The sequence below is a fragment of the Haliaeetus leucocephalus genome, unplaced genomic scaffold, assembly GCF_000737465.1.
Source record: "Haliaeetus leucocephalus isolate CR32 unplaced genomic scaffold, Haliaeetus_leucocephalus-4.0 Scaffold526, whole genome shotgun sequence".
Taxonomy (NCBI): Eukaryota; Metazoa; Chordata; class Aves; order Accipitriformes; family Accipitridae; genus Haliaeetus; species Haliaeetus leucocephalus.
This window is the reverse complement of record NW_010972962.1, coordinates 58,472-70,898: the sequence shown is the minus strand read 5'-3', so window position 1 is coordinate 70,898 and position 12,427 is coordinate 58,472. Positions and strand designations below refer to the sequence as shown.

At 36.5% G+C, this 12,427-nt stretch overlaps 1 protein-coding gene across 1 annotated transcript in view; it reads right to left on the bottom strand.

The window, feature by feature from the left end:
• The window catches only part of LOC104837413 (usherin-like), a gene marked incomplete at its 5' end in the record, with an annotated part of 349,356 nt that overhangs the window by 280,445 nt on the left and 56,484 nt on the right, over positions 1–12,427 (bottom strand). Inside the window, one exon of the mRNA XM_010576524.1 lies at positions 4,956–5,186. Within this exon, the coding sequence (XP_010574826.1) occupies positions 4,956–5,186 (231 nt within the window). The remainder of the gene's footprint in view (positions 1–4,955; positions 5,187–12,427) is intronic.

Genomic DNA, 12,427 nt, shown 5'->3' with positions numbered 1-12,427 from the left:
TTGGTATTCAGTCGTAATGAATTCCATAAATTTCTATTGGGATGCTGGAAAAGGCCTGTTTATGTGGCTCCATATGCTAATGAAAATATTTGTGCCTTCTACTAACTATGAACTGTTTGCTCAAAATTATATGGAGTGGAATTTGTTTTATGTTACTGCAAAGAGAGTTCACTGTGATGAAGAGCTACAGGGAGATCCAGCACTGAATGACCACAGCCATCCTCCGCACTTCTGCTCAGAACAAATGTAAACGACACTTGTGCAGTGTTCCATGGCAAACTCATTAAGAAACATCGTTACTGGAAAGATTCTCCACTCTGAGAAATGTGTGTGTATCTGAGTCAGAATTTGGCAGTAAGAACACTAGCACATATATATTCTTTTTTAAATACAGGTTTTTAAGATCATGACACTAAAAATGTCATTGTAAAAAAGCTCTATTTGTAATGGTGAATATATGAACGTCTTACCTCATACAGTTATTTCGTAATTATTACAGAGCTGAATTCGTATCATGTAGAGGTTGGCAAAGAGTACATATTCCAGGCAAGGCCCACTTCTTTTTAAGTGTAGTATTCTATTTCAGAAAACTTGGATTCAAAGCAAGGCCAAACACAAAAGTTTCTTCAGAGTGGACTGCATTTTGATCAATATTACATGAATAATTTTCTTCTTAAACAAGTAGCATTCAAGAGGAATCACATTAAAATAGTAATAGCTAATTCAACTGTTTTTAAAATATCACAAAGAACCCTTCATCCACCTGAAAAAATGAATTATTTTATCACTAAATAACTAAAGGCCTCCCTTCTCACATGGATGTATAATTATAACACCTGACATCAAGCTCAAATTGTATTTTAAGCAATGCATGAAGCATGGTTGGAGGATTTGTTTTGCTCCATTTCATAGAAAGAATATGTATATTATTTACAAAACCCACTACAATGCCACAGAATTGTCAAATTATGTTCAATGTTGTATTTGAAAAGTAGTCTTATTTTGATAGGTCAGGAGGAATGTAACCTTCCACACAACTATCTTGCTACTCTGCAATTTCCTTCTTTTGTAGCAATTGAGTCACCCTTTACACAGTGAGCAGTTCTTACATAGCCCTACAGATACACCGAGTTTCTCTTCATGGAGCCCAACTATATCTCCATAGCATAGAGTCAAGGAGCTTTCTTGTTCATTCATCTGTCCAACTATTTGCAATTTCTACCTTTTCTAAGTATAATAGGCCCTATCTCACCAGCTCTGCCACAGACTTTCTGTCTGGCAATGGGTCAATCAGAGGAAAGATTCAAAAAGTGATTTGTGTAACCCACGACTGTACTTTAGACAACTAAATCGCAGTCCTCAAACTCCTAGCTCAGATGTCATTGTGCCCCAGAGACATTCAGGGTTCAATTTTTAACCAGTTGCTCTTTGGGCCCAGAAGTTCCTTTACTGAAAGAACCCAGTAGTTTGGCATCTATTTGCTGAATAAAACCTGAAAACTAAACTTCCCTTTATCTGTCCTTAGGAGCTTAATCCAGTATACTTGCTCTAGAAAAAACTACTGCACAGGTTTTTGACAGGATTTTCTACAAAGTTTAAACAGCGGCACTGTTTTTATCTGAAGGCATAGTATGCACTAACATACTCAACAGGGTGCACATGTGCTTTCTCAGGGAGTCACATTTTCAAAGAAAAATGTGATCCCCTACTCTCTGTAAAATGAAAAGTTAAAGCTGCCTAACCCTCAGGAGATATTTGTAAGTTATGAATCCTGAAGAGAACGTAGTGCCTCAAATTAGAACCAAACTTGATCCTAAGCAGGGCTCGTTTACACAGGTGAAAATTAATACATCATTTTTTATTTCATCCAGTCAGGCACCTCAAGTCCTAACCCTCAACCAAGGAGCAAAAAGGAATTGAGGAAAAATTCTTTTCATAAATATATCTGTTGGCTTGTTCATTGATATTCACACACACACTTCAGCATTTCAGCATGCTGTTTTCCATGGATTTTATTCAATGATCTCGAAGGATCTTACTTGTAAGCCTTGGTACGCCTCTGCTAGAAAGCACATGAAGGCCCTAACTTCCCTGCAGAGCAAACTATTCTCACCCATTTGTTAGCAGAGAAAGCCAGGTTAACATGACATCATGCTCATTACCTTCATCCTTAGGCTTTTTTTGGACCTAGCCATTAGACTCCATCATTAGAGAGATAACAAGTGTAATTTGAATTTAAAAGATATTCAGACACTCGGCTATTTACAGTTCTTTGAACTCCAAACTTGCCTGTCTACACCCTGTATAAAATAGAGAGTACCTCTCTTGACTACTAGAGAACCAGAAAGACAAACACAACAGTTACTGCAGCATTCTGACTCCAGACCAACAGCCGCATCACACAAGTTGTGCTGATAAAGTAAACCACGTGAAGTAACTAATTTGTAAAACCTTCTAGCCATTTCTAAAGGGCCTCCTGTGTTAAGCAGAACCTGAACTTCAGCTCCCCATCTATTAAATCAGAATGAGAGCACTTTGCTGTCTCATGGGGAAGATATGAAGATAAACACCTGAATACCCCAATCTTCAGAGTGATGGGAGATGGATGAGTTCCTTAGCTAAAACAAGAACAATAATAGTTTCTTTGCCTGGTGGTATTTTGATAGATATAATGACTGCTGTTGTATCAAAGAACTTCAAGGGGTACGAATAAGTATTAGAAATCAAGTCTGCATCTTTTGGGAAACGATATTACAGATGCCTAAAACACTTCTTCACAGTTTGAAGAGCTAAGAAGTCGCATGTGGACAGTTCTGGCAGAAACAATCCTTTTCTCTACCTGACTTCCTCTTGTCTAATGTGTACTCAGAGCACATCTTCCTGTGCAGCTGGAGGCTTTGTTACAGACAGAAGGACGCTACTTAGTATAGCCAGTGTTTATTGCCTAACTTTTTTTTTTTTAAGATGAATTTGGAAAACTTCCCAGATAATACATCTGCCCCTATTACTTGCACCTCGGAGTGTAAGACCAGCCGGGGAGATAGTGAGGACAACTGCATTTACTAGCAATGAATAAACTGATCTATCTTTTTCTGGATTAGCAGTGGGAGATCCCAGACGCACTAAGAAGTATCTGTCTGCTGACTGACATATACAAGCTGGCACACTTTTGTGTCAAAAATGTACACAGCTGCATGTACACCGAAGCCGTTCCATCTATAAAGCACAATTGCCAACAGCTTGTCTTCAGAGATGGGTAATAAGAGACGGTCTCAAAAACAAAACAAGTGCAGAGTACAATTAAAGAATATTTTTCATTCCCCTAAGTGCCTTTCTTTCTAAACTCTCCTGGATTTGCTACAATTCTCCCTCCATCATGTTTTAGAAGAAGGAGGGATGATCTACTTGGAAAAACCCGGATTTATATTTCTCAAAAACTTCACTGAGTTGCCAAGTACTGGAATTACACATTTTTAGGTAACAAAACAGGCTGATTTAACCTGATTGTCAGTCATTACCAGCAGATGTCTGGACAAATTGCCTAGCATGTTTTGGTTCTAGGTCAACTCCAGATACTCAGACTAATAGCTGGTCGAAAAGAAAGAACACAGTCCAAAGCAGTAATAAATTATATTTATCCACATAGCATTATCAGCCATCAGGCGTCAGTACGAAGGGAGCTTTATTTTAACATCTTCTCCCAACCTGTCCGTCCAAACTTGCTCAAACCACCTCAACCATCTCAATAAGCCTTATTCAAGGCCTCAGTCTCAGCTTATGGAGCATAAGCAAACCCCAGACCGAATCATCACGTGGGTAAATTAGTGTTGGGCTTGCTTGGTTACAAATAGGCAGGCATGTTAACCACCCCAGTAGTGCAACACACTCTTTCCTGACACTCTCAGAGACTTCTGATGAGAAGTAGGAAATTCAGTGATACTCATGATTCTTTACCTGTCTGATTAAACTATTTAACTATACCACAGTGATAGGGCTGACTGGAGCTCCAGTGAGAAGAACTGCAGCTCACAATTCCTTTGGTGTTCAGATCATCACAACTGACAACAGAAGAAACACATCAAAGATTTTCTTACTAAATATATGGTAAAGGGTGCAAACTCTGATGTCAGGAAAACCATAGAGCAATTTGGATGAGGAAAGGAGCCCAACAGCTGTGCCTACAGATTCCCACACAGAGACAGGTTTTGCAAGTCAACATGGTGTCAATATTTAACTAACACGTTATCACTTGTTGTTATTATTTGACTATCAGTCAAGTAAGCAGCTAGCAAGAAAAAACAATGGAAGTGATCTTCAACTCTTGTTACTTTTAAATCAGATTCACTGAGTGATCATAGAGAGGCAAGAAGGTGATTTTTGTTTTAAACAAAACCTGAATTTTCACACACATACTTGCAAGTACCAAGCTATCTGTGCTCACATATTCTTGCCAGGATTACCTGTCATGGCCCAGAAAAAACAAGGGATGTCAGCTGAGCGGTCTTCAAATCTTCAGTGTTCTTTTGCGCATCGACAATGCTGCATGATTTTGCAGCCCTTATCTGTCTTAACAAACAAGGCTTAGTACCAGGTTAAGTTGTATCGCACTGTGGTGTGGCCTTCGCACCATCAGCATCTTCTTGCCCCAGAAGAATAAATAAAATTCATCTTATATTTACCACAAGGAAATGAGTCAAATATGCAGCAACATTCACTGTCATGTACGTCTCTATGTCCAAAGGCAAGGGAATACAAATCCCACATGTCCAATAACGTTTTTCACAGGCTTTTTATGTGAGAATCGAAATAGCCCATACATCACTAATAATCACATTATGCTCGTAAATTAAAAACTACAGATTTTACCATGAAAGTTATAGAGAAGATGATAATAAATGGTAAAACAAATGCAGAGTACAATTGGCACATTTTGTAAGTCATTTAAACTCATTTACCTGTAAAGTAAGTATTGGCGGGGAGAGTGGAACTAGCGAATCTGTAATATCCATTTCCTGGGAAACGGATCCCTTTCATTACTTCTGTACTCAATGTAGCTAAAGATGAATCTATCCTTTCCACCTGGTAGATGGGAGAAGGCCCATTAAGTTCTTCAGGTTCATTCCAATTTATCTTTACCGTTGTGCTGTTTATTCCTTCCACACGAGGAGCACTAAGTTTTCTTGGAGCTGTGCATTAAAAAAAAAAAAATTATCTAGATATCATTGTCCATAATACTCGGGAAATTATTTATTGCACAGATATCCGTAGAAGCTTAATTAGAAAAAAACAAAAACCAAACAACATTCTTAATCTTTATGAGAACTTGCTTTCAATTCCACAAGAAATACCTTATTTGTTTATTCAGGCTTTGGAAAAATACCTCTAGCATTATATCCAAAATATTTTTTTCATAATCTTTAAGAATCCTTCTTCATAAAAAGTATATTTGTATTCCTCCCTTGATTAGCCTCTCATGCCATACTCACTGTAAGCATGTATGTGTATGATCTTCAGCATTGGATTTGAGTGAAAGACCAAAGGAGAATTTGAACAGTTAATTAACTCTTGTTACATCTCAGCAGTATGGTACACGACAACACGAGTCTTTCATCACTGAACTTATCCTCGTCAACAGGAGCAGAACAGCCATCCGTCCACAGTACTGAAGGCTCATCAGGTTGTTCTCCTCATGGTGCACACACAAGACATTAGCATATGTTCAGATAATTATTCAGTTCAAGAAAATGACCCTCTTTAACTTTTCTCCACTAACAATGGTGCACAGTATAACTCCATACAAGATTGCTTCCACAAAGGTATCAGCCTAAGAATGTTATTACAATAATCCTTCTACCATGAAAACCAATACGCTGGCAATTCTTTTAAAAGTTCTGATAGCATTGGTCACTCTATAGCTGAGTTATGAATAATTTTTTTTTTTTTTTTTTAAATACTGTTCAGTAAGCCACTGGAGGGCAGCATGACCTGTTTGGATAATGCCATGATGGCCATACAGGTGGGAAAGAAATGGACCACCACTGGAACAATAAAAGACATCATCTGGAGAAGTACAAGAACACTCTACTACCTATAGAATCTATATCCATCTTATCTTGCCTTTTTTTCTTCCCTTTCTTTCCCTGATAAAGAAAAGGATTTAACAACAGAAACTTCATTTGTACCCAGGAAGTGAAATACAATGACAACTTGTAAAAATTACTTGTTCCCATAATGACATAGTAAAGAGCAATAAACGCCTTTCAAGAACAATAAAACCTGAATTAAAATATGGGCCTTCAAAAATCTGACATATTACTTCACAGCACAGCATTGTACATAGTGCAAGTTCTTTAGAGGAGAGATTGCTTCGTTTAGAACGAATTAATAACATCCTTTTCAACATTCGTGGGTTTCCAAGATCATTAACATATTTTTCATTTTTCCTATTTGCCTGTAGCATGTTGCTACTTTTTTGTCTTTCTTTCTTTTTCTTTGCCACCCCCACTCCCCAACTTGGTAAATATTCTTGGAGAAAGCAGGGAGGGGGGAAACTGGGAAACTGCCAATGGCACTATGTGCTGTAAATTCCTGCTTAGGCATCATTTATGACTTCACAATCTAATTAGTATCTCATGCTATGGTAGAAATTTACAATGTCAAAACTGAAGTAATGCAGCGTGAGGTCATAAGCTTTCCTGCATAAGTAGGGCACAGCACTAATGAATTGTGGTATTAATGCACAAGTTTAAATAGAAAACATGGCTTAACAATCAAAACTTCACCTTTGAGGGAACTACTGTACGTCAGCATTTTAAATGTGAACATAAGAGGTTGAGCCCTCCAGTTCAACTTACTGATGGTGAAACACAAATGCTAAAATTCATTATTTCTAAAACGCATACAGCTAACTAACACTCATGACAATAACTATATCTTCCTTTAAAGTCTAGTATTAATAAACGGCAGTTACTTGGACCATAATTATGGTATCTCTGATACCCAAACCTGAAGCTTTTATGGGGCTTATGCAATTAACTACTTAAATGCATCGTAACACTTGCTTCTCTGACAGGGAAGTATTGATTTTTTAATCATTTTCAAGTCTCCTCTAGCACAAATAAATGTACTACAGTTACAGTTAATGCACTGTGTACATGCATTAAACACTGGCATGACACAATTTATTATTTTGTGATATATGGAATAGAAGCCTACCCTTTCAAGAAAGTAACATCCTTGCTATAACATTAGTATTTAAACTACAGTCTCTTTGATGCTTGAGAATTCTTGTGCATCAAGACAGTGGAAGACTGTACATAATAGGTTACATAAGTAAAAAAACAAACCAAAACAACCCCAAAACCCAAATTCTGCACAGAAACAGACAGGACTAAAAATAAATCTGTAGCACTAGCCCAGCAGGGTACTAAATGCTGAAATTAAAAATATTCAAGACTAAAAGATACAGTATATATTTTCCTAAAGGTGTCACTGTGGTACCTGTAGCTACTTTCTGAAAGATGAATCGACTATAATTTTACCTATTTAATTTTTTTTAGTCACGTTCTGTTAAGACACATCTGTCAAAATAATGAGCGTACTACATTTTAGTGGATTCAAAGTCACATTTTGTGTATTTTAATTATGTAGTTTTAATGTCTTGCTATATAATACATATTTAATATATTATAAAGCTAAAACAGTATTTAAAACCCCATGATTGCTGCCTGCCATTGTGTAGCAGAGGGCACAAAAAAGACCAATAAAGACAGATGGTCCATACAGCTTATGTTGAAGTCATATATCTAAATATAGATGTTGCTACACAGGTCATTACAAATAAGCCTTTCCCATGTGTTTATGCACACACATGTACACAAAAATGAAGTTGGTAAGTAAAGAGCAGTTAATTTTGTTTTGTTTGAAATAATATCATTTTAGTTTTAGACTCAAAGACAGATGCCAGCATTTCGCTCTGAACAGATGGTAATTCCATCTAATAGTGCATCTCTGTATTAGTAAGGTCTGTTGTGTATACAAACAGTAATAAACACTAGGTAAGGATCAAAATAAATTTTAATTGTTGACATTAAATTCTGGCAGCCACTGTTCTAAGGATACAATACTCCTTTCTCAAGTCTGTCAGGTTTACTAATACAACTGCTAAAGCTTTTCCATACTCTGCCAGATTCTTGTCCCAGGAATAACATATTTACACTGTGGCTAAATTTAACAGGCTTACATATGTCTGAATAACTACTGCTCAGCATACTGTAGGTAGGTATTTGTGTACCCTTCCACATAAGCCTTCAATTAGCCACTCTGAATAGTTCAGGAAAGCAACAGTAGCAAAAAGTATACAGTTTTTAATTATTGTTCAGTTGAATGCAGAAGGCTTACATACAAATTAAAACAGAAATGTTCAGCAAGTTTGAGGACAAAACTTAAAGAAAATTTTTTTTTTTTTCATCTGGGAGTTTGCCTTGCAGGTAAAATTACATGCCTCGCTATTGGTCATCCATTTCATTTTTGCTACAAGTTATTAGTCCAGAGGACCCTGAGATTGCCACAGCATTTCTGGTATGACCTTTTCTTTCTCTGTGCTTCACAATAGTATTTCCATAGTAAATGAGTCAAGAAATAATACTTATGTCTTCTGACAATATTTTGATTTTTTTAGAAGATTCTTTGGAGTCCATTTTGGACTCTTCCCCAAAAAAGAATAAAAACCAGCCATAATGGACATCAAAAGAAAATTTAATAACACGGATATGTTACAATCATATTTCTTTAAAAATAGATGTAGTACACAGTATTTTTTAAAAATCATGAAAAATATATTGCTTCCACCATATGGGACAACCAACGACTCACCAACCGATTTAAGATGCAGCATATTGAGCTGACCATATGTTACAGTGCTGTTGAATGGCTGAGTGATTCATGCCCGTCACATTCTAGTATATCAATTAAAGCTCCTTGAAGTCTGCATGATTTGTGTCTCTGTTATTAAACCCTGCTAATTCATCCCACTTACACATCTGTTATAAATCTCTAGGAGTGCTGCATGATTCATGGCAATCTGTGAGCATGGTACAGCAAATTCTTCTCCTTGTAATTAACAGTAAATTGTTTTACTGCCATGCAATGAATTTTTCAGTTATATTGCAAATGAACTCCTAAATGCACGGTTCTTTCCTAAGAACTGACTTATATTATTAGGCAATTAAAAAGTATTGCTTTGAACCAAAAGCTTTTAATCAAGAGGAATGCAACTTAAACATAGCTTAAAAACCTTGCAAATTTGACACGGAGGGAAAAGAACAAACTGAGCTATTTTCTGAAGTATAATATGTGGTTGGTAGGGGAGAAGAAACAAATAACTTTTGAGTCCCTACTAATTTCCTGAAACTCAAAGAGCAGTTTAACTACAGCTTGAACACTTGGCAAAACAAGTTTGAGCAGATACTATTTATCTCAGAAGTTACTTAAGTCATCTGTCATTACGAAATTTCTCAGATTACTTTACACTTTTCTAATTGTAAAACAGTGTCTTTATTCTTGAAATAAATAATTGGATAATTAGCCAAGCTGAATCATCAGAGGATTCCAATGCTGCTCAAGTGTTCTTGTCAAAGGTGAAGCAAATTCATTTCAGCTTTGCCTCTGCAGCTTTCTGAAGAGGCTTTGATTTTTTTCCTGCTACATTCTTGGCAGCAGCCTCAAATTCATGAGTCCATACATCAAGTCAGTAGTTTAACAACAAATGAAATTAAATTCAAAGAAGGGAAACTAATTGAAGGACAGCAACAAAAGTGTTTGGTAATGTGCTTTTTAATATGGCACGCCACATTTGCATGATAATTTTTCCTTTTTAGCATGGAGCAGAAAGTGACTAGCTTAATGAGGGATTATTCAAGACAGGAATGAACAAAATGCATTCATAACTAAGAACAAAGATTGTATTATGAAACGGAAACAGGCAACTGCCGAGAAGTAACTGGATGATTGGTTTATGCATTATGAATAAAAAGGTAGAAAAATATTTATATTAGTATTCACTAATGACTATATATACAAGATTGTTGTAATTAAAATTATAAATTAACATATTAAGAGTGCTTGTTTAATCACTTTGGGTCCTATTCACAACGAAGAGACTTATGTACATGCATGCAAAACAATCTGTGTTTTCAGGCCAGCAGCAAATGGCCCTCGTATTTCTCTTCTGTAACAAAGGAAAATATACATTACTTATTACCTGTTTAATGGGTATTTGTGATTTTAAAATTGAGGCATAGCATTTTGTAGAAAAGCAGTCTATGACAGGCATAAACAAATGCTGTATTGCCATGACAAATGGGTTGAGGCTTTTGAAAAGGGCTTGCACTGAACCTTATTCATGAATGGAAAAAATGGACAAATTACTCAGATTAAAAGGGTAATCGAAAAGAAAACGACATCAAGGAGTGTAAGACAGCCCAGAAAGCCCATCAGCATCATTACCCCAGCAAACCCAGAGGCAACTCCAAAGCCACCAATACAACTGCTTGAGAAGTCTGCCAAGAAGCCAGATGCAGCTGGTGCTGGAAGAATATCTTCTACAAATTAGCTTCTGAACCCTGTAATTGCCATCAAAAGCAAAGGATCAGGAATGCAGTGTGCTGGGGTAAATGGCAGCGATCACAAAGCCATACTTTGGTGTGTCTTAAAAAATGCTTTTTAAATGAAGTTTAAAAAAAAATTAAGAAGGGCAAAGAAAAGACGAACTTAATTACAAGAAATAAGCTCAGTCACACAGTAGTTAATGAAACATAGCTGTATAGATTGTTTAAGGCACCCTTTGACTATCTGATTTGAGAGGGGTAGCGTAAGCAATTGTAGTAGTCCAAGCACTCACATGGCTGATTCCTTCCTGTTGACTTGTCAGAAACTGCTGGGAATAAAAAGGTATTTCTCTGCCTGACTGAAAAATTTGGGAAACATGCATTTTTTGTCTTAGTGGATGCTGCAAAGAACAATGCAATTCATAATTTTATGCAAACACATTGTCAAAAAAAAATCACTTTTAATGGACCAGGTCTTTCACTGGTACTAGCTAGTATAGTTCTATAGATTCCAAGGTACCAGCTCAGAATCCTACACAAGATAAAACCCCAGAGCAAAAAGCACTTCTGAAAATAAAAAAATAGCCTAAGACCTGGTAAACAACAACAGGATGAATGTCATTCTCAAAAATAAACAGGAACTTGAACTCAGCAGAACCTAGAGAAGGGAATAAAGTAAAATGTGACTCTAGGTGTAGAGATGAAAAATGTGTAATTACTGTTCAGTATTGCTTTCAGTTACATACATGCAGTTCCACTTGATGATCTTGGGGTAGCAAAGACAAAAATGAAGCTCAAATTGGATTCAAAATTTTCAAAGTATTAAAAATGAACTTCTTCCCATGTATCAGCCAAGGCTTTCAATAGCATGTGCAAAATATTGCAGTGCATAAAGCATATTTAAAATACCACAAGGATTGTGGAATGTGCATCCTCTTAATTTAAGGTTTAAAAGACTGATCAAAACAGTATGAAATACTTTTTAATTATTTGAGTCTTTAAAAGCCAACTATTTGTGTATTTATAACTGAACATACCAAAACTGAGGTTCACGTTCTGTCCAGTCACCCGCTCTTTGAGTAACAGAATTAACAGGGTTAATTCTCTTCTTCCGTTACCTTGACATGCTTGCTTTGATCTTTCATCCCAATACTGGATTACCACCTAACATTGATCTTCCAACACTTTTTACCATTTTCGGAGCTGGTCACACATCAGGCATACCTGTGCAAGTTCTTTTATTTATCACACCTATTCTTCCTGGCTTCGCATGCATTTGTGACAGCTTCCACTCAGCTTTTTTATAAAACAACTTGATTCTTAATAATTCTATTTTATTTGCTTCCTCATTCTCTCGTCACATTCTTCTGGCTTAATTGTCTTCTTTTATTGCCACCTACAAAAATCATGGGTGTATATATTGGTGAGGAGAAGATTTTTTTGGCAATCTGAGAGACACAAGGACATATGGCTGATTGTAGCTTTCTTTCACTCTCCTCCTGCAAAGCTACTCATGAGATATCCCTTGTATGGATGCCTATACTGAACCAGGTTAGAAGGGATCTACTTGTTTTGTTTGCTTCTGAATTATTTTAACCAAGTTTAAGTTATAATCCTTGTTAAGTTATAAGACTTGTCATTGAAAGATCAGCAGACTTTCTGATGCCTCTGCTCCCTTAGGTCTTACCCCCAAATTCTGCCCCTGACTGCAGAAGTCTCTTTTCTTTGTCTTTTAAATCCTCTCTCAAAACCTCTTGCTTTTCTTCCTCAGCATTTTTGTTTCTAATGATTTCATGCCCTTGTTTCTGCCCTTGTTTTTA